The sequence below is a fragment of the Sarcophilus harrisii genome, chromosome 3 (assembly GCF_902635505.1).
Source record: "Sarcophilus harrisii chromosome 3, mSarHar1.11, whole genome shotgun sequence".
Lineage (NCBI taxonomy): Eukaryota > Metazoa > Chordata > Mammalia > Dasyuromorphia > Dasyuridae > Sarcophilus > Sarcophilus harrisii.
The window spans coordinates 243,676,328-243,701,557 of NC_045428.1; the positions used below are offsets into that span (position 1 = coordinate 243,676,328).

The 25,230-nt window shown below is 33.4% G+C and overlaps 1 protein-coding gene across 7 annotated transcripts in view; it reads right to left on the reverse strand.

The window, feature by feature from the left end:
• Window positions 1-25,230, reverse strand: part of ITSN1 (intersectin 1) — a 268,177-nt gene that overhangs the window by 110,664 nt on the left and 132,283 nt on the right. For 6 of the 7 annotated variants that reach the window (XR_004232930.1, XM_031959333.1, XM_031959332.1 and 3 more), the window contains 8 exons: window positions 24,157-24,284; window positions 19,852-20,072; window positions 17,751-17,872; window positions 14,594-14,608; window positions 9,238-9,485; window positions 7,572-7,731; window positions 3,947-4,152; window positions 2,759-2,841 (listed from right to left, as the gene is read on the reverse strand). Coding sequence is in view for 6 of the 7 variants with exons in the window: in XM_031959333.1 (XP_031815193.1) it covers window positions 2,759-2,841; window positions 3,947-4,152; window positions 7,572-7,731; window positions 9,238-9,485; window positions 14,594-14,608; window positions 17,751-17,872; window positions 19,852-20,072; window positions 24,157-24,284 (1,183 nt within the window). In the remaining variant the exon portion in view is untranslated. The remainder of the gene's footprint in view (window positions 1-2,758; window positions 2,842-3,946; window positions 4,153-7,571; window positions 7,732-9,237; window positions 9,486-14,593; window positions 14,609-17,750; window positions 17,873-19,851; window positions 20,073-24,156; window positions 24,285-25,230) is intronic. The other variant, XM_031959334.1, reaches the window with a different exon arrangement.

The window sequence follows — 25,230 nt, forward strand, 5'->3', positions numbered from 1 at the left end:
GTTTCCCTAGGATGTAGTTTGTGTAGTACTGGAAGCTTGAACTTATTGAGAGAGGGTTTTCTTACTATCTCTCTATTTATCTTGATGTTCATTTCTTTATTTGCTATTTCTATTCTAGTCTTTCTCAAGCTCAATTCCCTTAGAAGTGGAACAAAACTAAATTAAGAGTTGGAAAGTTCCACATTTTCCTGTTAATTATCTTCATATCATAACACCTTGAACAGTGATCACTCTTCTTAATTTTTTTCTGCTTTTGATAAAGATAAAAAAAATGTCTTTTTGTTATTCTTAGTGGGTATTGACAGCTGGATAATCGGGGGGAATCAGGATTGATTTTTAACATGGCTTATAACAAAAAGGGACTGTCTGACTAACCTTAATTCCTTTTTTGACAAGATTCCAAGACTATTTTATAAAAAATAACTATGACTAAGTTTTTAATATAACTTACATTTTCTCTTATTTTTCCCTAATCTTTTCACTTTAATATTTCTAATTGTCTCATAGAGTCAATCATTTCTGTTTTGTTCATTCTAATTCTGAAGGAAGTTGTGACTTGGTTATAGATTTGTACCTTTTCTGCGAAGCTACTAAATTGTCTTTTTCAATTCTTAGTTTCTTTCCTAGAAATTCTAATGACTTGTGTACAAGGTGTGGAGATTTAGCTTATATATGTGGTCTTGTCTTTATCTTTGTCAGCAATAATTCTTTATGGTAAAATTCTCTTTTGTGTCCTTGTCAGCAATAATTCTTTGGTGAAATTCTCTTTTGTTTACTCATTTTTCCAGCCTTATTTCTCTGTTGGGGCCATGTTCTTCTGGATGGAATATCTGAGCTTTACTTGGTCCTGATTTGAATTCTCTTAGGTCCTTGGTCTGCTTTCTCAAGGACTTGCATACTATATTCCTCAAAGATCTCAAAAGAACTTCAGATTCTCCCTTTGTCTGAGCTATCTGCTCTGTTTTTTTCAGATCAGAGTGGGGACTAGAACAGAGGCCTCACTCCAGGATCAACACCACAAAGCAGTTGCTTGGCTGTCTGAGCCCCACAATTTCTCCATGCTCTGCTCCAACATTTCTAGATGCAGGTCACCTACACCTCAATCCATTATAGATGTGAGACCTAGATCTAGGATTATGAGAAAAAGGTTTCAGTTGGCACCTATTCCTGCTCCTTGGTCAGTATCAGAGCCTTCCAAACTTGATTCTCTTCTCGCACTAGTACAGCTCCAGACCTCAGTTCCGTCCCCTTGTTAGAAGGTCTAATGTGGTTTCTTCTTGGTAGAACCCCATCCATAACATCCAAAAAAATCTCTCTGTCTCCCTATGTGCAACTGAACTAGAAAAATGATTCACTGTGATTTTTTTCCTTAGATTTTCCAATCAGGACTTAGGATGGTAGTTTTCTAATACTTTGTTTCAGCAGCTGTACGGGAACAAGGAGGGAGGTAAGCTATACTTTTTGGCTAGTTTTTTTTTTTTTTTTTTTAACTATGTCACTTTCAATGAAACTTAAAATTCCATTAGCTTTTAGTTACCATATCACAATGTTGATTCATATTGTGATTGTAATCCAAATTCATACATCTCTTTTTATTTGAATTACTATCTTATTCACCACATTTGTATTTATAAAGCTAATTTTAAGAACTTGCATTTATTTTTATCAAATTCACCTTATTATATTCAATCTAATACATATTTCAGCTTGTCTAGATATTTTTGAATCTCAACTCTGCCATCTAATGTGTTAGCTACCCAAGTTCCCTGTTTTGTTTCTGGCACATTGTCATCATTTAATAAATACTTGCAAATTGACTGACCTTCCTATTCAATAAGCAAAAGATCTATTCCATCATCCAAGTCACTGATACAAAATGTTAAAAAGTTCAGGACCAAAATACATAAATCTGAGACTCTTCACCAAATAGGTTTTTCCATGTTGATATAATCATTCATGTCTACTTTTCGGGTGCAATCAGTCAAAAATCAACTTTGACTTCTGTCTGGTCTTCATCTCTCCAAAATGTCCACAAGAAAGGTTAAACTTTTTCAAATATTTGTAGATTTTGACAGTATGAGCCAATGAAACCTGGTTTGAGTTCACTCCAGTTCACTCCAGTCCCAAGGTTCAGTTGATTAAGAGACCTTCCAACTATCCCAGACATTTTTTTTTTATGTTGTGGCAGGGCCAGAGTTAAGTTTCTTGGCTCCCTGTCCCTAGCTCTTCATTAGACAATTCAGAAAAAACCTTCAATTCACTGGCATAAAAACTTGACTCACTGAGGATAGGTTAGTCTCCTATTATTGCTATGTCAGCTTAGTCTAGAAACTCTGTATAAGTTTGAGCCCTGAGTAACTCTGAGCCTTTTATAACAGTGGGCATCCTGCTGCATATCTGAGGCTCTAGCTGTATGTTTCCTGTGGGATTAGGCACAATGGATGTTCTATATCTTTGCTGTTTCCCTTTGGCATCTGTTCTCCCATAAATGCTATTCTCATTTGGGAGTGTATTTTCAGGAAAAACTCCCACTTTTTTGCATTGCAGAAGAATGCTATATCTTGAACTGTTTTTAATTTCTCCAGAAACTACACAAGTTTCTTTAAATGGCTAATTTTCCATTTTTACCATAACATTTAACACATTACGGGTTAACTACTATAGTGTATTTTAATATCTGAACACTCATATAGCATGTTTATTGAGACTATTATCTTACCAACATATTTTGAAAATAATATTCAATTCAGTTTCTTACCTTCTCCTGGTATTGAAAGTTTAGCTGCTGGTGATGCTACTCTCTTTAGAACAGCGGGACTTTCTGAAGAACTTGAATCCATACTTAAGAAGAGAAAATAACAGAGATACTTTAACATCCATTGGAGCACAAGTATGCATACAAAAGAAGCCTACACTGAAACATACCACTTAAATCTTGGAAAAAATGAAAGCCAAAATTAACAGCAAATAATGACATAAGAAAGGGAGCATGACATACTTTGATTGAATAGTGAGCTGGCCTTGGGGGAGGCAAGACCTGGATTCAAATCCTGTCTTTGATACATGACTATGTGGGCTAGTCACTTAACTCTTCAATATCTCAGACAACTCTCTAAGACTGTAAGTTGAAGAAAAGTTGCTGAGCTGTGCTGTAGAGGAAATTTTGTAACTGGTAAATCTCTTAACCCAGACAAAACCATCCTACTGGAGAATCTTCCCATCCTTGCCCCCAGAACCCTATGGTGTGTCTATGTACAATGATAAGAGCCCATTTTAGTTTTTAGCAACATATTTTCACTGTAATATATAGTCTTATTTACTTCAGAATTTGAAAAAGCTAAAAAAAAAAAAAAAAGCTAATTTCATAAATTTCCTTTTTAAAATTTTCAATGTGTTAAAACTAATATTTTATATCTATAAAACTTAATAAAGAATGCCCTTTTCTGAACATGACAGTTACATCTTAATTTGAACTAAACAAAGGCTGTATTTGGAATTGTGTGATGTAAATATTCCTTAGAGGGGGAGAAAATACTCTCCCAAATATAATCTATCAAAATAAAATGTAATTATCATGGTCAATGGAATTATTTTTGCATACTCTGTACTAGATATTCTACAAAGAAGAATGAACTGACATGGTCACATTTTGTCCCCATGCCCTGAAGTTGATTTTTCCTACTCTAAATTCCAGAAAATAAGATGTTCAAAATGCTTTGATTGAGGAATTGTAGGTATATTTTATTGCCCCTCAAAATAATTCATCCCATCATAGACTAAAAAGTAGGAAGGGATCTTAATTGTGATTGTATCTAACCCCTCTCATTTTACAGATACTGGAAAGTGAAGCCAAGAGAGGTTCTTTTCTGTCTCACCATGGTTCCTCTCTTTTCAAAGTACAACTTTTTTTTTTCTTCCGATAAAAATAGATAAACATTACAAATACCTTGTTGATTTTCTTATGGGTCCTGAAATGAGCTTCACATAAGACTTGGGGAACCAACCCTTTTGACCTTGAACTTCTCCAAACCACCACATATCTTGCTGTTCCAGGACTGTGATGACATCATTTTTGTTGAAATTTAAATGGTTGTCCTTTTTGGCCCTCCACGGGTACAAAGCTTGTGCTTGTAACCCCTCTACCTTTTCACCCTTATATGGAACAATATAAAGGAATTTTTGGTTACATAGCAGTTTGTTACAAACAAAAACCAAAAAGAAAGAAAAAAGAAAGAGGAAGTAATATATGATAAACACACTTTTCTTCAGGATCATAGATGTTAATATCCCCAAATACATAGTAAAGCTGAAATGATGATGGTCAGAAATTAAATATGGGAAGTCTTAATTACTTTATTTTTATTTGTTTTCTGAGGAATTTTGCTTCTGATAACTCCCATTGTTCCCTTATATAGGAATCTTATTGTCATAAAAATATCATGAGAAGTGGTGATTTATACAGGCTTTAATTTCCTTTCTGCTGCCTACAAAGTAATTTTCCTAAGGCACAGTTCTAATCCTGCCTCTCCTTAACTCAATAATTTTATTGGCTCTCTATCACCTTAGAGTTAAATACAAACTCCAAGTTTGGCATTTAAAGTCTAATCAATCTGATGCCCACCTACATTTCCAGGTTCATTAAAAAATTCTTCATGTGCCATATCATCCAGCCGAAATGGATTTTTTGCTTTTCCTCAAATCCAGTTCAAGTATCACCTTCCACATAAAGCCTTATCTGATTCCCCCAAATGCTTGTGCTTTCTTCATCCCTTCCACCCAGAATTACTTTTAATTTATTCTGCATATTTGTATTGAGGTTCCTTGAAGGCAGATCCTTGTCTTTGGATCCCCTTCACCTAATAGAGTGTCTGGCATTTAGGAAGTGCTTAATAAATGCTTGTTGATTGAATGAGCAAAGAAATTAGATACAGGTGCTTATTATGTTACATAAAAGCATCAAAGTGTTTCAATATATCAATCAACACATCAATGAAAAATTTAAGATTTCTTCAAAAGTGGGAAGCAAATGATAATCCAGAATGTGGATAATATGAAAACAACTTGCAATTGCCTTTGAAAAATATTCTGGCAATTTTACATAAATAAGCGTGAGACAGTTCATGATTTTATAATACAAGCATATAAAACAAATATTATGAAACTCAGTTAAGTTCAGTATCAACAGAGATGATTCATAAAAACCTGATTATGCCTTCCTCAATTTACCTTCACTGATCTTTAGTCACACTGTAGTAGGTATACCTCAGCCCTTTAAAGTTAAAATTGTTTGAAATTCAAGATAATAAATTGGGAACTTCCCCCCTTTCTGACCACAATTTCCTTATCTTCTATTTCAGCTGGCTCTACAGCTTCTTCACAATCTATTATTCTCCTTCCTCTCCCCACTGAAATCTCCCTTTCATTCTCCTGAAGTTTACTGATCTATTATCCTTTACTTCACTATGGGAACCAAGCTAGGTTATTAGCCATTTCAACCATGCTGACCTTTTTGTACATTATACCTGGCACAGTATGCAAAGGGCCCCTTAAAAGACAGCAAATATACATAGTGCCTTATAGATTGTAATCTCTTTTAGGTAGGACTTCTTAACTTGAGGTCCATGAATACATTTCAGGAGGTTGTTGAACTTGGATGAGAAAAATTTTTTTTTCATCTTTACTTTCACTAACCTCTAACAAAATTAGCATTTACTTCAATTATGACTATAAGCAATAAACATTATGCTAAAAGGGATTCATTGGTTTTCCTAGACTGCCAAAAAGGAATAAGAATTCTAGCTTTTAGGGGAGGGAGGAGGGACACTCTCTCACAGTGCCTTAAGAAATGTATGTTTAAATGAAATTCTGTCACATTAATGGCATTTTGTTTAGCCCATTCTTGGAATCTACTCTATTGAGTAAGTTCTATTATCCTTTCCATCTCTTGTATCCTCAACCTCTTACTCCATTGTTTCCTTCCCCTCTGCCGAAAAGCACATTTTGTTCCCTATTTCAATAAAAATAGAAAATAGCAACCTTCTATCGCCCCTCCCTTGACCCTTGTACCCACGCAAAGCAACCACTTCTTCCCTTCTTCCTTTTACCAACTAAAGATCTAGAACTACCCTATATTTGCAGATTGTCTTAACTTCCTTATCACCCACTTACTCTAAATCACTTATAATAATTTGACTTCTGAATCCTCCACCATTATGTCTCCCTTCCCAAAAGTCACTATTGGCCCCATAATTATAAAATCTCATTTTTCCCCCCACCCAGTTCTTATTCTTAAAGTTTGTAGCATGTCACTGTAGTCTAATCACTCCTTCCTAAAAGTCATCGTGTGACTCCTATGGTACTACAATACCCAATTTCTCCTCTAGCATGTACCTCACAGGGTGATTATGAGGATCAAATGAACTAAACAAATATAAAACATTTTGTAATCTTTAAAGCATTATATAAATGCTATCAGCAGCAGCATGTCCACCAGGCAGGACAAAGTATTTGCAAATTCTTAAAGAATCTTGAAAAATCACAATGCTTAGCACTTTGACCATACTTACCATTTGTCACTCTCTACCTAGAGCCCTTACTCTTAGCACATGGCAACTTAACATTACAAAAAAAAATTTTTTTTCTTGTATAAAAACCCATTCTAGTAGCTATAACAAATAAAAATAATAACAATAGTCCAAACTTTTATAGTGGTTTAAGATTTGCAAAGCATTTCATATGCATTACCTTATTTGGTCCACACAACAAACCTGTGAAATATCATTATATAATTCTATATACCTTATTATACACATATCTTTTACATATGTATTATTATTTACTATTATTATCCCAATGTTATAATCGAGGATGAAGCTTGAGAGAAGTTAAGTGACTTGCCTAGAATCACACAGTTGGTAAAATTAATTTTTTTATTAAAAAGAAAACTATATGTACAATATGTTCTTTGTTGCTTTCATCTACTTCATCTGGATGGCTGCCAACTTGGTTTACCCTTAGTCCAAGCTCAGCTTATTATATAGCCAAAGTGGATGACTGACTATCCCTTGTGCTTTTTTTTCCCCACACCTCTGTGTCTTAATACTGAACAAAGTCACACTGTAAAAGTTTGACTTTCCAGTCTTCCTCTTTTTGCTTTCCTATTTCCCCAATATATACTATGAACTACATCACCCTCACAAAGGGAGTGAAGAATTAGTCCTAAGAAAAAGTGAGTCATCTTCTCAAATATGCTGGTTCATATCTTTTTAGGCAGGAAATTAGACTTTTTCTGCAGACTTAGCATTTGTCCTATGTTGATAAGTATAGACAACACAGACCACATTTTTTCCTGTAACAGAAGCTGCAGATGAAGAACTACTGACATACACACAAAAAAATATAACTTCTACCATATACATTTTTAAACTCCTAGTTGGGAATCATCTGTACAGTACCCTGAGTTACATATTAGGCAGGTTCATTTCTGATCAATAATACCAATAAATACTTATTAAAGATGTTAGCATTTTACAGGACATAGTCATTCACAGTCAGGCATATTTGCTATTTACCTGGCCCAAAACAGGAGATGGTGATGAGCCAGTAACAGTAGCTGGAGTAAAGGCTGATCTTTGTCTTAACTGCCCTGCACTTGGAACAGTAAGAGAAGGCTGGGTTGCCCATGCATCCCAATTATCTGTTTCTGCTTTCTCGTTAGTGTTTGTTGGCCACCTGGAAAAGAAAAAGAAATACTACATGCAAATAGATCATCTTTTCATTAGGGACTTCAGGTCATTTGTTATAGTAGCTAAAGTCATGTATGAATGAGCAAATCACTTTGAGAACCAAAAGGAATTGCCATCCTTCTGCACTATCCACTGGTCCCCAGAAGCACTACTACATGCTGGGATTGGAGGACAGGCAAGTAACTGCTGAAAAGACTATTGAAGTGTGGTCATAGGAATGTGTTACTTATCTATATGGGGAATTTTGGGGGAACCATAGCAAAACCAAATCCATAGAATAGCAAGGAACCTTATAGCAGGGTGTATTTGTTTTGTCTTTTTTTGCATGTGTTCCAAGCTAATTATAGCTTTAATTGAGCCAAAATTATTCACCAAGTAAAAATTAATACAGGAAAGGAAAGCTAAAGTCAAAAATATATCATCGAGTTTGTAGAGGAGGACTCCATTCTTCAACACTAAGGATTTTTACATGAAAAAAATTACCATGTAAAACTTGCTTCTTCTTGCCCTGCCATACAGTGATCTTTCCAATTCCTGTCCTTCACATTGTTTTTCTCTCTTGTTTATAATTTCTATCTATTTTCTAACATCTGATCTTCTCTCTTGATTGCTTTCTTTTCATTTTTTTAAGCTCATACAATCCCCAAAAAATATAATTCTAAACAAGGAACACTTGGTAACAAGACACAAAATGAATCATCTCATTGAAAATTTTACTTTTCAATACATCTATTGTATTTTAACCAATCTAAAAATCTGAATTGTGGCATTGTAATAAGGGTTCATGATTTCATAAACTGGATCATTAAAAATGAAACCTCTACCTAATATACCTACTATAATCTACCTACTATACTGACGATCAATTCTTCACAATTAAGAACTGAGAAATCAGCATAATTTGATGGTCCCCACTATTTCAATCCACTAAATACTCAAACAGAACAAAGCAAGACTTAGAGGAACTTAGAGGAACCAACTTCATCTCTTATTCCAGCCACAAGTGTAGTTTTCATTTCTGCATCTATATCAACAAATATTGCTATTCAGATGCAGGAAATGATATGAATAACTGCTGACTGGCTTCAATGTTAAAAGAGATCATTAGGCAATGTATGTATGCTTGTTCTACCAAGAACAAAGACATTAACTAGTCATTAAAATAAACAGATTATTGATACTTAACTTTCACTCACACAGAGTTGACTAAACTTTTGTTATAATTTAATAAAATTTAATATGTCACCCATAATTTTCCTGCCCTTCAGGTCAATGACTCTCATTTTCATCTTTGTTTTCTTAGGATCTACCCTATATGCTTTCACAAAGGAGTCAATAAATGTTAGTAAATGTTTGCTGTGACACTGGGGGATGAAAGCAATTTAGTGAGCTCTTTCTTTGAGATGACATAAATAGGAAGGTTTGAAGTGCTTGAAAAATCATAATACTTTATTAGGATTTCAACTATAATGAACAATAACACCACACATACGTAGAGCTGAAGTCTGCCCAATTGTTGGAGGTTGTAGAAGATTCTGAAGAGGTTGTTGCCACAGGAGTTGGGGTTTCATGTAAAGCAAGTTTAGGTGTGGGCATGGGTGCAGAGTCAGCTGCTGGTTTCAGAGGGGTGGGGATCTCATTCTCTGGGATTTTCTCTGCATAGTTAGCAGGAAACCATCCCGTCTTTCCTTTTAATTCCCCTCCAAGCCACCCAGGTTCTCCAGTTTGGCTTTCATCCACCTGTAAGAAAACCATAGATAGAGTGACATTAAGAATACACAAACATACCAAAGGCAACAAAGTGCTTTGTCTCTTGCTCTCTCTCTCTCTCTCCCCCTTAATTCCCTCCCTCCACAAAATCCAATAAATAAAGCAGAAGACACTTCATTATGCTCTTTTGTAAAATACAATGAAAATATTTAACTTTATAAAGACGTGTATAATAAGGGTTTTTCTTTAAGTGTTTTTCTGACCTACAACACTCTATTTTCTAAAAGAGACAGTGGAAACAGTATGATACTGTGAAAAGGATAGGGAATTTAAAGTAGAAATACTTGGGTTCAAATACTAGTTGGATGAATTTAGGTAACCTCTTTAGATTTCAGTTTTTTCATTTCTGAAATTGGAGAAAGGGGAAGGGAAAGAGTTGAAAAAGTTGAGTTAGATGACTTCTAACTCTTAATTCTATAATCCTAAATCACAGAGTTTGAAGTCTAAATATTATTCATTTATTGAAGGTGTTTCTGAAAATCTACTTTCAGAATTTATCATTAAGGAAAATTCCCAAGAATTCTCAGTATTTACTTTTATTTCATTCATTCTAACTATTAAAACATTATTGCAACCTAATTTTTTTACACAATAAGAATTTCAAGTTAGGTAATATTTAGTACGATTTTGTAAAATATTTTTTGCTTGACATGAAAAGAGTTTGTTTAGAAATCACTAAGGTCATACAGAAGAAAGCCCAATCACTTATTTTAGATACAAAACCTATAATAAATAAGGGAGAAATGAGGAATGGTTTTACTAGAATAACTAAACTTTACCAACAACTTATTTTTTTTCTTATAACAACATTCACTGAAGCTAAGTAAAATGTTATGCCACAATTTAAACCTGATATTTAAATTCAAAGACATGATTTATCATCTATTATTTAAGGTATCACAAAGATAATTTACTATAGTGGAATAAAGTTAGATTTTTTAAACATTTTAATATTTTAGTGATATTTATATATATATGTATCTCATCACCTGTATATATGTGCATATGTCAATTAAAAATCTGTTTTTCTTTCTTTCATGTTCCTAAAGTTAAGGCATTGGTAAAAAATCACAATCAGCCCTATTTTTTAACATGAACTCTAATTTTATAAATCACAAACATGCAAATAGGATCAGGACAAATTTGTTACACTCTAATAAAGGGGAAAATAAAATGTTTTCAAAATTTAAAAATTATGAGGAAAATTGTTATCACCCAAAGGCATGAAAACACACTAAACAATTATACTGCTCACCTTATAAATAAATAACAAAATTTAAAAATTCTGCACATCATTAAAAAAAAATACTTCAGCTATTTTCCCAAAATGTTCAGTGGACTTATTTCTCCCCTTTCCCTTTTAGTCTTTTAAAACCTTTCTCAACAACCAGAAAAATCTTAGTTGGCATTTTTCAAAACAACAAGAAAAAAAAGTGAAAAATTAAATTTCCAAACATATTTTTGCCTCTGAGTTTGCTTTGTCTTTTCCCATTAACTCCCATTTGGCGACTGTTAATCAGTTTCTCTGTTTCAAAATTTTTTATTTCCTAAGTGTTTCTTTTTTTTTTTTTCTTTGCTGAGGCAATTGGGGTTAAGTGACTTGCCCACGGTCACACAGCTAGGAAGTGTTAAGTGTCTGAAACCACATTTGAACTCAGGTCTTCCTGACTTCAGGACTGGTAGCTCTATCCACTGCACCACCTGGCTACCCCAACAAAAATGAGGAGGGGATGATAATAAAGGGCAGTGGGGAAGGGGAGAACGCAAAAAGAAAAAATGTGAGAAGGTTTCTCTCTGAAGAGGTGGTTCCTAAGCTGATTCCTAAAGGAAGACAAGAATTCAGATAGAGATGAGGACAGACTATATAGCAACACAGAAAGATAAAAAATAAAGTGTTGAGTCTAGCTGACCAGTACCATTCTCGAAGGGGAATAATATGAAATTAGGCTGGAGAAGAAACAGATTTCAAAAGGCTTTAAAATACCAGGCTAAGGAGTTGGCATTTTTTAGAAATAATAAGGGTTTTTGAACAATGGAGTGACACAGTCAGTCCAATGTTTCAGGAAGGTTCTTTTGTCAGCTATGTGGAAGATGAAATTGGATAGTGGAGAAAGTGAAAGCCAACAAACAAATAGAATATGGTAATTGACTGGAATTGGGAAGCAAGGGAAAAGGAAGAAGGATAACCTTTAGGTCAAAAGTCTGAGTAACAATATAATTATGGCTCTCCAAAAAAAGAGGAAAGAGTTTGGGTTCGATGGAAAAGATAATGGGGCTCAGTTTCACATGTGTTAAATTTGAGGTTATTCGCCTAAGAGAAAAGGCTAAAAGGCGATTGGTGACATAAAACTGGACTGATTAGAGATAGACACAGAGATAACTCAGTCATCTGGAGATAAGTAATAATTGAAAAGGTGTCAGTGAGGTCAACAAGCTAAAGAGTGTATATTAATAAGAATGCCCAGAATTGAGGTAACAAAGAGGACTAAGGAGAAGCACTGATCAAGTAGCAGAACCAGGAGATAGTAGGACCACAGAAGTCAGAGGAGGATAATAACAAAGAAGGTACAATATGGTGAATATTTTGAAAACTATAGAGATATCAAAAAATATAAAATTTGAGAAAAGGTCACTGGATTTAACTGCTATGGCTGAGTTGGTAATTCCAGGGAGAATGATTCTAATAATGGTGAAGTCAAAATGCAAAGGTTGAAGAAGTGAACGGGCAGTGAAACCAAGGAGATGATAAAGTTTTGTGGTGCAATGGAGATGAGATAAAAGTCAGTAGTTGGAAGGGAGAACTAAAGGAAAATTTTTTAAGAATGGGTTAGATCTAAGAATAATTATAACCACCAGATAAAGGAGTCTGTGGACAAGGAGAAACTGAAGATGACAGAAAGAGAATGGTGAGGTAAGCTTAAAGAGGAGAAAGGATTCTGGAAAGAATAAAAGTTGTTGAGATGTTTCAAGATATAAAGTGAGATTAAAGTCACTTTAGATTGATTTTGTTTTATTTTTTTTTTTTATTGTTGTTCAGTTGTGTCAGTGATTTCCTACTTTTTATGACTCCATTTGGAATTTTTTGGGCAAAATTCCAATTTTTGGAAGTGGATTTGCCATTTCACTGGAGTGAAATTTTGTAGAGTGGAGTGATTTGCCATTTCATTCTTTAGCTCATTTTATAGATAAGGAAACTGAGGCAAATAGGGTTAAGTGATTCATCCAAGGTCACACACTTGGTAAATGTGAGGCTAGATTTGAACACAGGTTTTCCTAACTCCAGACCCTGCAATCTATCCATTTGTTAAGAAAGTTATTATGACTTTCATAATTATCAATATGATATATGTAATGAATATATTAATAATCTAGATTTTTTCAGAGTTACTATTTTCCCAACAAACTCTGATTTCAGAGTAGAGTCTTATAATGAAGCTTGAAATGATCAATATTTGTTGAAATTGACAACACTCTCCTGTATAGGTTAAGTGAAGTGAATCAAAGATTGCAGAACTTGTTCCTCTCAAGGACTCTTGGTCCTGTGCCCACATCAAGCAACAACCCCTGAGATTTGAAACAATCACTTGAGAACTTGTTCCCACAGGTCAAGAGAATATCCATAATGTCTTGCACTTAGGAACCTATCACAGGTAATCATTCAGACCCTAAATATGATTGTATTGTAATCCACCTTTCCTGTCTCTTCCCAGCTATGATTTGTGTATAAAATCTCTATCTTTTCTGCAACAGGTAGAGGTCTCGTGCCAAGGAAAACTTCCCATTTACAAACAATGTTCCTCACTCTGAAAGTGATTAATTAAACTGCTACTTGATTTCTCTAAGCTGTTTTGTGTGGCTCTAGCCATTTGCAATTTAGAGTACCATAAAAATTCTGTTAATGCATTGTACCACCTAGCTGCCCCTTTTTATGACTAGCTTCGATTTTTCTCATTAAAAAGTCAGAGTTATTAATTAGGGATGAGGGAGAGAGGAGTTGGGGATTAAAAGAGACATAGGAGAATGAAAAAAGAAATACCAGAACAATTGCTAAGAGAGAGAGGAGAACAAATCAAGAAAAAATAAAATTGCTATTATTTAACATGAATTTGTAGTGCATTTATTTGGCATCATTGCACAAATTCCTTCAGTGGTATTCAAAAATATAGCAGTATGAATGAGGAAGGAAGATGGTAGATGAATCCAGAACTTCAGATTGACAGGAGAGATATATTTGAATTGTACATAAGAATGAGAATACAGAAAACAGCAATAGGAGAAATTTGTTTTTTCTCTTGTGGTAAAACTTGATCAGATTCACTGAATATTGAGGCCATTTGATATAAATTCCTTCTTCTCTCTTTCATCTTCAAATCCCATGATAATATTCTGAATCACTCAATTCACCACTGCTCCACTAACCCTTATGAACTATGAGGTAGCTGTTCTCTTTACAAAGGCTAACTTCTCTTTATATATTGCCTTTGATCTCATCACTTACTGTCTTCTTCAGCAAACGGCAATCATCTGCTTCAGCAAATTATCAACCCCTCTACTACCTTCCCTACTACTTTATTAGACTTTACTATCTCCTCAAGCTATTATCCCCTATGCTTTCTTTTTTAACCAGACTGTTGAGAAGAAAAACAGTCTATATTTACTTCCATTTCTCTCATGTACTCCTTTATCACTTCAATCTGGCTTTCATCCTTATCACATGACTAAAATTACTTTCTCTAAAGCTACTAATGACCTCTCTTTTTCAGAATTTTATTTTTTGTTTTATCTTATACTTAGTATCAAGTAAATGAGCATTTCCACATGTGTTTGTGTGTATATAAAATAGAATTATACATGAAAAATACAGCTTTTCTTTTTAAATAAGTTTGTTTTGCACGTAGACAAAAAAAAATTGTCAAAAAAAAACTCAATGAATTTGCATCATTAAAAAAAATCACAACTTGATAGACAAACTCAGGAACATATTTTTGTTTTCAAGACTGACAAAAATATGTTTTGGACACAGAATTAAAGTGATAAAAATACATTTAAGAAAGTACAGACTTCCTGACAGCACTTACCCATTCCCCTTTAACCTCCACCAGGAAAGCAAAGATTTGAAAGTAAGGCAATATTACAATATGTTTCATGAAATCTTTTATTCTTACCAATATATTTAAACTATGATTATCATCATGTTTGTTGTTAAACAATCTAATGAGGCTGGAAGTTAAATGGTCAATTAAATTGAGGAGGGAGAGCAAAATTTAATGTCAGAGTTTTTGGTGTTTTTTTTTTAACATCTTTCATGATTGAAAAAAATACAAAATCACAGGTATAAACTTGAAATAGCATAAGTTGGGTAATTGTTGCGCATCAAGAAAAATTATGAAGGGCTATTTCTTATATACATTTTCCATGGAAAAGGTGTGATCTATTTCTTTAAAAGAATGTTTTAAAATACAACAGAAATTAAATTATATTCTCATGATTCAAACTTTACAGATAAGAAAGTTTGCTGCTTTCCTGCTGAATTCACGAAGACATGGTCATTTACAAGGACTCCAAGGGTAGGCCTAAATATCCTCTAGAAAAAGAAACAGTTTCTTATCACAAAAAGAACTGTATATGGTCACAGATTTAGATATGGAAGGGACCTTAAAGGTCATCTAGTACAACACCCTTCTTTGTAATATCAAGAGAAGAAATTTGAACTCGGATCTGCTTTCTCCAAATCTGCCACTGTAGCACTTTGCTTTTCGTATTCCTCATTTCTTCTGATGCATTAATATTCCATTATATTCCCAAACTACACATTCCACTGAGCCATTATTTAATCTATGGGCAACTATTTCGTTTCTAGTTCTTTACCACAACAACAACATAAAAAGTTGCCATAAATAATTTGTAAACAGTTTTGGTTTTGATCTCAGGTATTCTGAAAAGCTTACAGAAATTTTGGGTACATTTATAAATTGACTTTTTCTCAAAGGGTGGACCAATTCATAGTTCTACCAACAATGCACATTTGCATGCTTCCAACATTATTTTTATTGTTCACCATCTCTGTAGGGTGAAGGATGATGGTGAAAAATTAAACCTCAGTTGTTTTAATAAAAACTTTTGTATACTTTAGTGATCTGAAGTACTATTTCTTATAAGATCATGGATTTAGAAATAGAAAGGATCTTAGAGGTCACTGAGTCCACCGCCCACATTTTACAGATGAGGAAATTGAGTTCCAAAGAAATGAAATTACTCGTTCAAAGTCACATAGACAATAAGTAGCAGAGCTGAAATTATAATTCAGGTCCTCTGATCTTCTGTAGAGTTATGTGGTACAATAGACCAAGTGCCAAACCTAATGTCAGGAAATTTCCCCTCCAGGACACTTCAGACCTTAGACACTTGTTATCTGTGTGATCCTGGACAAGTCACTTAACCCTTTTTGCATCAGTTTCCCCATCTGTAAAATGAGCAAGAGAAGGAAATGGCATATCACACTAGTACCCCAAATGGGGTCGTGATGAGTCATGATTGAACAACAACCTCTAAGCCCCAACTCTTTACTTTTACCAATGTACCACACTGACCAATGAACCACACTGCTACCCACTCTTTACCATGTTGTTCATTTCAATTTTAATTGAAATTAAAAGTTTAATTCCTGTTCTGTAAGGCATAATAATGAATTATTAATTAATAATAATGAACTAAAGTTTAGTAACTTTTATAACATTAGGATAACTGGATATTTTCTTTCTGTTATGTCAAGTGAAAAGGAACTTCTAACTTTTTAATACAACATAATTAAATTCAAGGGGTATTCAAAAGGTGGTTTTCAAGAAGCTATGAGATATAAGAACTATAATAAGGAAAATACAAATTGGCATTTCAGTATCCATCCTATTGCTCAAAAGTAATTTCTTTTAGTTTTAGGCTTCAGGTACTGTATAATGGTTTTCTAATTTACTTATTAATATGCTTAAAAAGATAATGACATTGAATTAACTAAGTTTGAAAATTGTCAAACATGAGGAATCCAGAGGAGCAGATATGATACCTGATAAGCCTTCCACAACAGCCACCAGATAATAAAAGAAAGGGAATTGAAGAGAGGATTTTCTCTTTTCTAACATATCCCTAAGGATTCTCTATATTATTTCTCTATATATTTATCCCACAAAAGATTAACCTAAAATACTTTATTGAAGATAGAGAGGCAATATAGAGTATACAAAGAAGTGTGTTTCCATATGTAAATGACAATACAACAGATTTAAATAACACCATCCTCCTAAGAGTATTACATATTCAGGAAGATAGACTTATTCTGAATGTGTACATATTTTGAATATAAAAATTTGTATGCTTTTTCCTTATACCTGATTTAGTATGGATGAGGTAGAAAAGGGAGGTATTTCAAAATGCAGATTGAATATAGTCAGAGACATTAAAGCTAACATAAAAACAAAATACTAATAGCTTTTATTTTGTGAACACTTCTATAGTCATTTAGTTTTGCTAACAGTACATTTTTGGAATTGCTGGTTTTGTATTCTTAAAAAAAAAAAAAAGTACTTGGTAACATCCTATTGTTTTACTTAGTTCCTTGAATTTGGAAGTGCACATTCCTTCCTGTCAGAACCTTATGACTAGAAATTTTAAGTTTAAAGAAACTAAAGAACAAAAGAAAAAATTTCTAGATTGCTTTTTGGATAATGTTTTAAGAAGGGTGTTACAATGCAAGTTAAAATATGCTTAATTCAACATATCTTATATAATTCACATTCCCAGTGGTCTTTGCAGCTTCAAAACTAAGCAACAAAAATTTTCACCTATACCTACCAAAGCTACTATTGACAACTATGAAGATGTGCTGGAGTATTTGTATTTTATATAAAAGCATTTCTCTGAAAATGTCTCAAAGCATCAAATTTATCCAGAGCAACTTTGATATTACTAATTATTTAAATATTTATAGGTAGAATTTTCTATAAGGTGACTCTATTTTAAAGTAATATTTAGATTTTCAGAATGTTATATTTATTCCAGTAAAACATGGAATATAGAAAAACAAACTATGTTGTACAAGTATGAAAATTTATTAACAATCCAGTGAATCCTGGATTTAAAGAACACATTAAAGACTGCTTATATGTACAAATGACTATGAGGAAATTTACAAAGTAGATGTTGTTGTCAACAAAAACAAACTCTCCTTAAATTCTTTCTTACCATGACTATATCCCCAGGCTGGATGGTGATTTCATCATGACTCCTTGATTCAAAAGGGTACAGTGCCCGGTAATACACTACCTTTACATCCTCTTGAGTAGAAATAGTAAGTGGACCTTTTTCTGTTTATAAAAACGAGGCAAAGGAGACAAAAAAAATTCACATTAAATATTTTAAAAATAACAAAAAGCAAAGAATATCAAAATCAAAATCAAAATCTTCCCTTGGATCTCTCTTAATATTTCTATTTCAAAGCTGTTTTAGAAATTTATAAAATTCAGTGACAAGGTAGATCAAACTCTGCTCTTAGCATTTCAGACATATTGGATAACTAACTAAAGTCCAGGTTTTGGATACAAAAAAAAAAAAAAAAAAAAAAAAAGCCTGCTTCCTCTCTGGGAGAAAAGAAAAAGAAAAAAGGAAGAAAAAAAGAAAGATGAAAATAGAGGAAGGAAGAAGATGGAAGAAGAAGAATCAGAGGTCATATTTTTACATGGCTTTCAAATTTGCAAACCACTTTCATTACCTAAATACTGACAGTGGGTTCAGTTTACCTTGTTTTCACATTTTCCTTCTCTCTAAACTTGGGCTTGAATTTTTATAATTTGCAAATATTTTCTACAAAAGTTGAATGGAATGAAGTTTATTCAGCCAAGGAAAGATTCTATCAGTGATTTTGAAATTTTTCACAAGTATAAAAAATGTGGAAATAATAACTTTCAATGCAACACATTTCCATTATAAAAGCACTGATTTCACAAACACTGGATTATTGAAATCAGCCACTCTCTAAATCCCCTGAAATTGTTAAGTCTACCTGTTTCAAAGCAAAAATAACTTAATGAAAAGGAATAACAATTAGAGAAATTAAATTATTCCTAAATATTCCTAAAATGCATTTTAATTCCTCATAGCTCAAATGAAATGACCCACATTCATCTTACATTTCTTTGATAAGGTGAAGATGATATTAATTTTCACTGGGTTCAGTTTACAGTGTTATAATTTGAAGGCATTTCCTTATAACACAAGACAAAATTTTTACAATTAAAGAAACCAGGGCACAACAACAACATTTGTTTGCCCCCCAGGAAACAGAATGATAGCAATGATAAAAATCAAAATTCTTTACAAATACAAAGGGAAAACATGATTTCCACCCCCCTATCCCCCACCTCAGGCAGGGGGCAAGTGACTGAAACAAAGTTATGCTCATTCTCACTTAAAGAAACTCTTCAGGGATATAGAAACTCAGTCCAATCCCATATAACTGATGAGTTCTTATCTAGGCTGCACTATTTCAATTTAGCCAACCATTATAAAGTACTTCTTATGTAGGGCTCAGTACCACTAGCCACTGATTATTTTTTAAAGGAAAGATCTTTTTTGTTTTGCCTTCCTTTTCAAAAAAAATTTCCCTCTCCACCAAATTATTAAGATTTTGTGCAAGCCAAAGAAGTCAGCAGATTTTTCAAAAGGTATAGTCCATAATGTATTAGATATCACAAATGAAGTGTGTGTGTGTGTAGAAAAGATTGTATTTCCCATTGCTAAAAGAATTGTACAATTCCTACAGAAAGCTACATCTGAAAGAATAGCAGAATATTAAGATGTTCCATAGGAAAAAGAGGCAAGAGGAGGGGGATGCATATGATAATGTTTCATATTACTTTACTGACCCTTCCTCATCAGTGGAGCAGGAAGATACTGGAGATGTGGGAAAAGGATAGGTCATGTTTCATTACAATTTGCTTAACTGCACTTCCTTTTTTTTTTTTTACAAGAAAGGGTACCATGTAATAGAGTGGATGTTGGGAAATGACAGGATTTTTTTCTTCCAAAAAACACTGATAAAGCATTTTTTTAAACAAATACTTTGAGATAATTAAAACAATTAAGTGAATAGGTGATGACATACACTTACCTTTTCAAAATTAATAGCATTTCAGTTATATTAGTGCTGTTGCCCAAAAAAGAGATTAAAGCTTTCTTCTGTATGTGTATCAGGCAGAGTCTGAATATGATTAATGAAAGACCTTACGCAGTCACGAAAGGATGTACTTTTCTAAAACTCTTTTACCCACATTCTTTTCTTCCATACCTGTAGATGAGCTGGGTGTCTGGAGAATGGGCTTAGCTGGTTCTTGGTGTTGCTGGAAAAGCTTATTCAGCTTATCTTTCATTTCCTGCTTGCCTTTTTCCTCACCATCTTTTTTTTTGACTGGTTCTTCTCTTAGTTTCTCTTCATCATGGATTTTTTTTGGCCGTTGATATTCTTCATCCTGTTGAACTCGGTCAAGCCATTGCTTATCTTGTGAACGTCTGCCAATAATTATTTTTTAAATAACAAATTAAATTAGTATCATATAATAAGAGAGTGTGAGGATTGAAAAAATTCTGGATTTGGTGTCAAAAGAGAGAATCCAGTCCCAATACTACCTCTGATACTTCACAAAAGCATAAATTACCTTAGTTTTTCTGATTCTGTTTCCTCCTCTACAAAATGAAATCATACCATTGGTATATATCTCATAGATTAAATGAGATAATGTAAAGGGTTTTATTAACCTTAAAGTGCAACATAAGTTATAGTTATTACTACTGACAGTTCTTTCCAAAACAGAGGTTGGACAATGGAACATTCAAAAACAATAAGATATTTCTTGAGAAATACAAGGGACAGATGCACAGGTCTGGATTATATATTTCTTACTTTATCATTGTTTTATGTTCCTCTGGAGCACCGGATATTTAGAGAACTTATCCAACTTCCTCATTTTTTAAAAATAAGAACATACTAACCTAGAGAAGCATTCTAGTGATTAGAGAAAATTTATTTCTCATTGTGGCATTTAATTGTAAAATTTATATGCACATATTTTTTATAACTACAGGATGTTTTTATTACAAACATAATTATAAATATAATTTTGCTTTAACAAGTGAATGACCAGGCAATTGAATAGTTCCCTTAGGCAAACACATATCTTCAAGACTCTTGAACCATATGCGCGCGTACTCACGCACGCGCGCACAAACACACACACACATTCTCTCCCTCTCCCTTTTCTCCACTATGAACATAAAAGCCAAAACAGTAAGATAGTTACTTTTAAATTTTCCACATGTTATTAACTAAAAGTTTTATTGAATTTGATTAGCATTTTCTTTTCCAACTGATTTACATATACAAAGTTTCCTCACTCAGCTAACTTTGGGGAGTAGAAAATCAAGACAGTCACTGAAACTTACAAGAAGAAAGATTTGAAATTATTTTTCTAACACATCATAAATTTCTTACCACATAAAGAAACTACTATATATGTGAAATTAAAAAAAAAAAGTTCTATAGTTTATCCCCTAAATGATTATACAATACTCTAGTCCCACTATAGCCTCTCAATATTTTCCTTACTTGAATTGCTGAAAAAAAATTACCATAAAGAAAACCAAAATATAATAATCTATTTTTGAATATATTTAAGAAGTAAGCTTGAAGTATTAAATTTTATAGTTGAGGAAAGGGGAAAAAGAGAAGGGTAGCAAATTTAAATTGTGGTATTAACTTACAAATGGCATAATTTCTAGTCTATTACATAATTTATTTTAATTGCCTTTATTGTAATTTAGTAAATAACAAACATGATGTACAATACACAGCCTTGTAATGATACATATTGTAGTTTTTATGCACTGGTCTTTGCCATCCTCTTCCCTCAAATAGAACTTGCAGATGAGAAAGCTTGACCTTTTCTACACCAAATATAATATACAAATGGAATTAAAGAACTCAAATAACATATATATATATATATATATATATATATATATATATATATATATAGCCTCCTTACTGTTCCCTCAGGCAAAACATTATTTCCCAACTCCATGTATTTTCATTGATTTTCTCCAGTGCCTAGAATTCTGAGTTCTCTCACTCCTTGTCTCAGCTTCCTACTGTCTTTAGCTTCCTTCAAAAATGTGTCCTGGTATCCCTAATGGTAGAACATTCTCTCTGCTGTTATCTCCAAAAAATAATAAATGCTTGTTGTTGTTGACCTGACACAAAGAATAAAGAATAGTACCAAGGTTGAAAGCCTGAGTGATTAGAAGGATAGGATGGGAAAAGTGAAATTTGAAGGGAAAAATAATAAATATAGCACTGGATCTGGTGAGTTTGAAATGTCAATCCAGTTCAAAATATATAATTGATAGAGCTACATGACTAGGCATCATGAGACTGGTATTGAATTTCTATATCTAGAAATATGTGTGCATATTTATTTGAATATTATCTACACAATATACACATGGGTACATTTACACATATACATGTACACACACATGAGTCACTTGCATAGAGATCATAATTAAATCAAAAGGAGCTATAGGGTCATATAAGAAAGAAATATACAGAGAGATAAGATGACCCAGAACAGAAACTTGCAAAACACTTAGAATTAGGAGCCATGATATGGATGATAAACTTTCAAACAAGATTAAGAGGAAAAAATCCAACAGGTAGGAGGATCGTGAAAAGAGAGCAGGTCATGAAAACTCAGTGTTAACAGAGTATCCAGGAAGACAGTGTGGTCAATTATGACAAATAGACAATGAAGCAGACAAAGGTCAAAAAGGATGAGGACTGAGAAAAAGTTATCACATCTGGAAAATAAAAGATCAATGGTAGTTTTGGAGAGTTATCTTTTTCAAGGTATGTTTTTCTAGGAGTCTGTATGATACAAGATGATAGTTGGGAAGGATGGTAGTGTTAATGCAAGTTTTGTTTTTTTGCTGAGGCAATTGGGGTTAAGTGACTTGCCCATGGTCACACAGCTAAGAAATGTTAAGTGTCTGAGGTCAGATTTGCCCCTACAAGTTGTTTTTTTTTTTTTTTTTAATGGTTTTATTTTGTTTTTTAAGTGAGGATACTTGGGCATTTTTGTAGATTAGAAGTAAGAAGCCAGAGGATAGGAAAAGGCTGAAGAACAAAAGAGGGAATGATTCCAGTGCAGTTGGGGAAACATGGGAGGAATGGGATGAAAATTACATGTACAAGGGGTTGGTCTTGAATAAGAGTTCTCTCTTGACCAAAAATAGAGTCTTCTCCTCCCAACTTTGCCATATAAAAATACAAAAATGTTTCCTCTACTAGTTCATGGCACCCACCACCAAAGCAAGAACATGCTACTCTAAATTGAACACACCAGTGTTAATACATTTTATTAATATTATATTAATGTTCAGTGTATTATACTAATAATATTTCTACTTATAAAACATTTAAACATTTACAAAGCACTTCACATATATTATCTCACTTACCAGGGGCAAATCACATATGATCACTGACCCACACAGTAACAAGAATTGATAATAGTTGGCAGTTGACTAAACATAAAAGGAAAGGAAGGACTCAAATATGACTGAGAGGATGGTTATGAATACCATTAGAAAAAACAGGAAAGTCAGTAAAAGTTGATTCAGTGGGCAAGAAAAGTTTGGTTTTGGAAATATTAAGTTTATTGGAATTTAAAAAAATTATTAAGAAATAAGAATTTATGTTCTTAAAGCACAAGGACATCAGTGGAAACCCTTTCAATATTCATCTTTTCATTCTAACCATATAATCCAAACATTTGAATTTTTTTCTCATTCCAGAGGCTAACAAATCCAGACCAGTCAAAAGGGACGTTAGAGGTGATCAATGCATGAACTCACTGCTAGATAAAGTGTGTAATACATAGTAGGAGCTTAATAAATGTTAATTCATTAATTAATCCCTTCTATTATGTTCTGATAAGTCATCATTCTTAAACATGTCTTCAGTTCAGAGGTTTAAAGTGAATTGATTGAGCTTTCCCCAAACTTAAAAGTATTAAGTTCTTTTGCTTAGCTATGTACTATACTCAAACAAAAATAAACATGCCAAAAAGTGTGTATACATGTGAGTGGGTGTAATTTGTACTCTAAGCAGCTGTGGCCAGTTTTCTCTTTTTGTGCTAAGTCTATATTTACAATAGGAAAAAAAAAAAAAAAAAAAAGAACCGAAAGGGCAAAATGACACAATGTGTGAGTTCTGCTAGAGTAACACTGAAGCACATCACAGTACTTTGATTTGGTCTTGGCTCTCCTGATTGTCCCTGTTATTAAAAAGCTGTGAACTGGAAACATATTTTCGTTTTCCTCATGCAAAGGAGCAAACCAACCGTTCCCATTTCCTTGTATAATTCCAATAAGGACACAGCAATGGGACTAGAGAATTGTGGGAAACAACTCAAAGAAGCTACTTGGACATGCAGACTTTAAAAAAATATATATTAGAACTGTTTAGAGAGGTCTGGGTGAGAAAGAATGAATGTATTAAATCCCTTTCACAACTGCCCACAATACAGAAAAAACTTACCTTTGGGTTTCCTCTTTTTGCTTTTCTAACTCTATTATTTTCCTCTCTTTTTCTTTCTGTTTTAATCTTTCCGCCTCTAAATTCTTTTGTTTTTGGAGCTGTTGCCTGTTATGTATTTCTCTAAGTTCCTGAAAGAAACCAAAAACACAAACCAGCATTTATACAAGGTAATAACCATTTATAGCTTTTGTTAACATGCAAGGTTTCCTACAGGGGAAGGCTGTAATTTTTATGATCTATTCTTAGAATCACTCATTCTCAACAAGGCTTTCATAGGAGTAAGACATTCTTTTTTATTCAAAACCACCTCATGACACTGTGTTATATCCTTACTTCCTGGCCTGTGGGTTTTTCATAATGGTACTTCCTCCTGTTTTTCGTACTACATCTCTAACTATGCCTTCTCATCATACTTTGCTGGATCTTTTTCTCTATCACATTCCCCAAGGCTCTGTATGTGGGTCCTCTTTTCTTCTTTCTCCTGAAATTCTCTCATCTAATGACCTTTTCAGTTCTCTCAGATTTAATTTGTTCCCTATAAACATGTCTTCCAAATGCATATATATCCAGCCCCAATACCTCCTACAAACTTCAATTCTACGTCATCAATTGCCTATTTTATATTGGATATTCCAGGGGCATCTCAAATTCAGTATGTCCAAACAGAATTCATCTTTCCCCTCAAACCCACCACTTTTCAAAAATTCCTTATTTCTGTCAAGAAATTATTGTGATGTACCATGTTGTAATTTTGAAATTATCTTCAATGTACATATTCAATTAGCTGTCAAATCCTATCATTTTTACCTTCACAACACCCTTTATATGTGTCCCCTTCTCTATTCACATATCCACCACTTATATATTTTTTTAAATGGCCTCTTTCTATTCCAATCCATTTCCCCCTTATCCTCATAGATAACAGTGATTTTTTTTTAAGTACATAGCTGATTGCTCTATTCCCCTATTCAGTAAACTCCACTGGCTTGCAATTTCCTCTAGACTCAAATACACATTCCTGTCTTTGTCTTTTAAATCTCTCTTCACAACCTGACCCCAACCTCTTTCCAACTT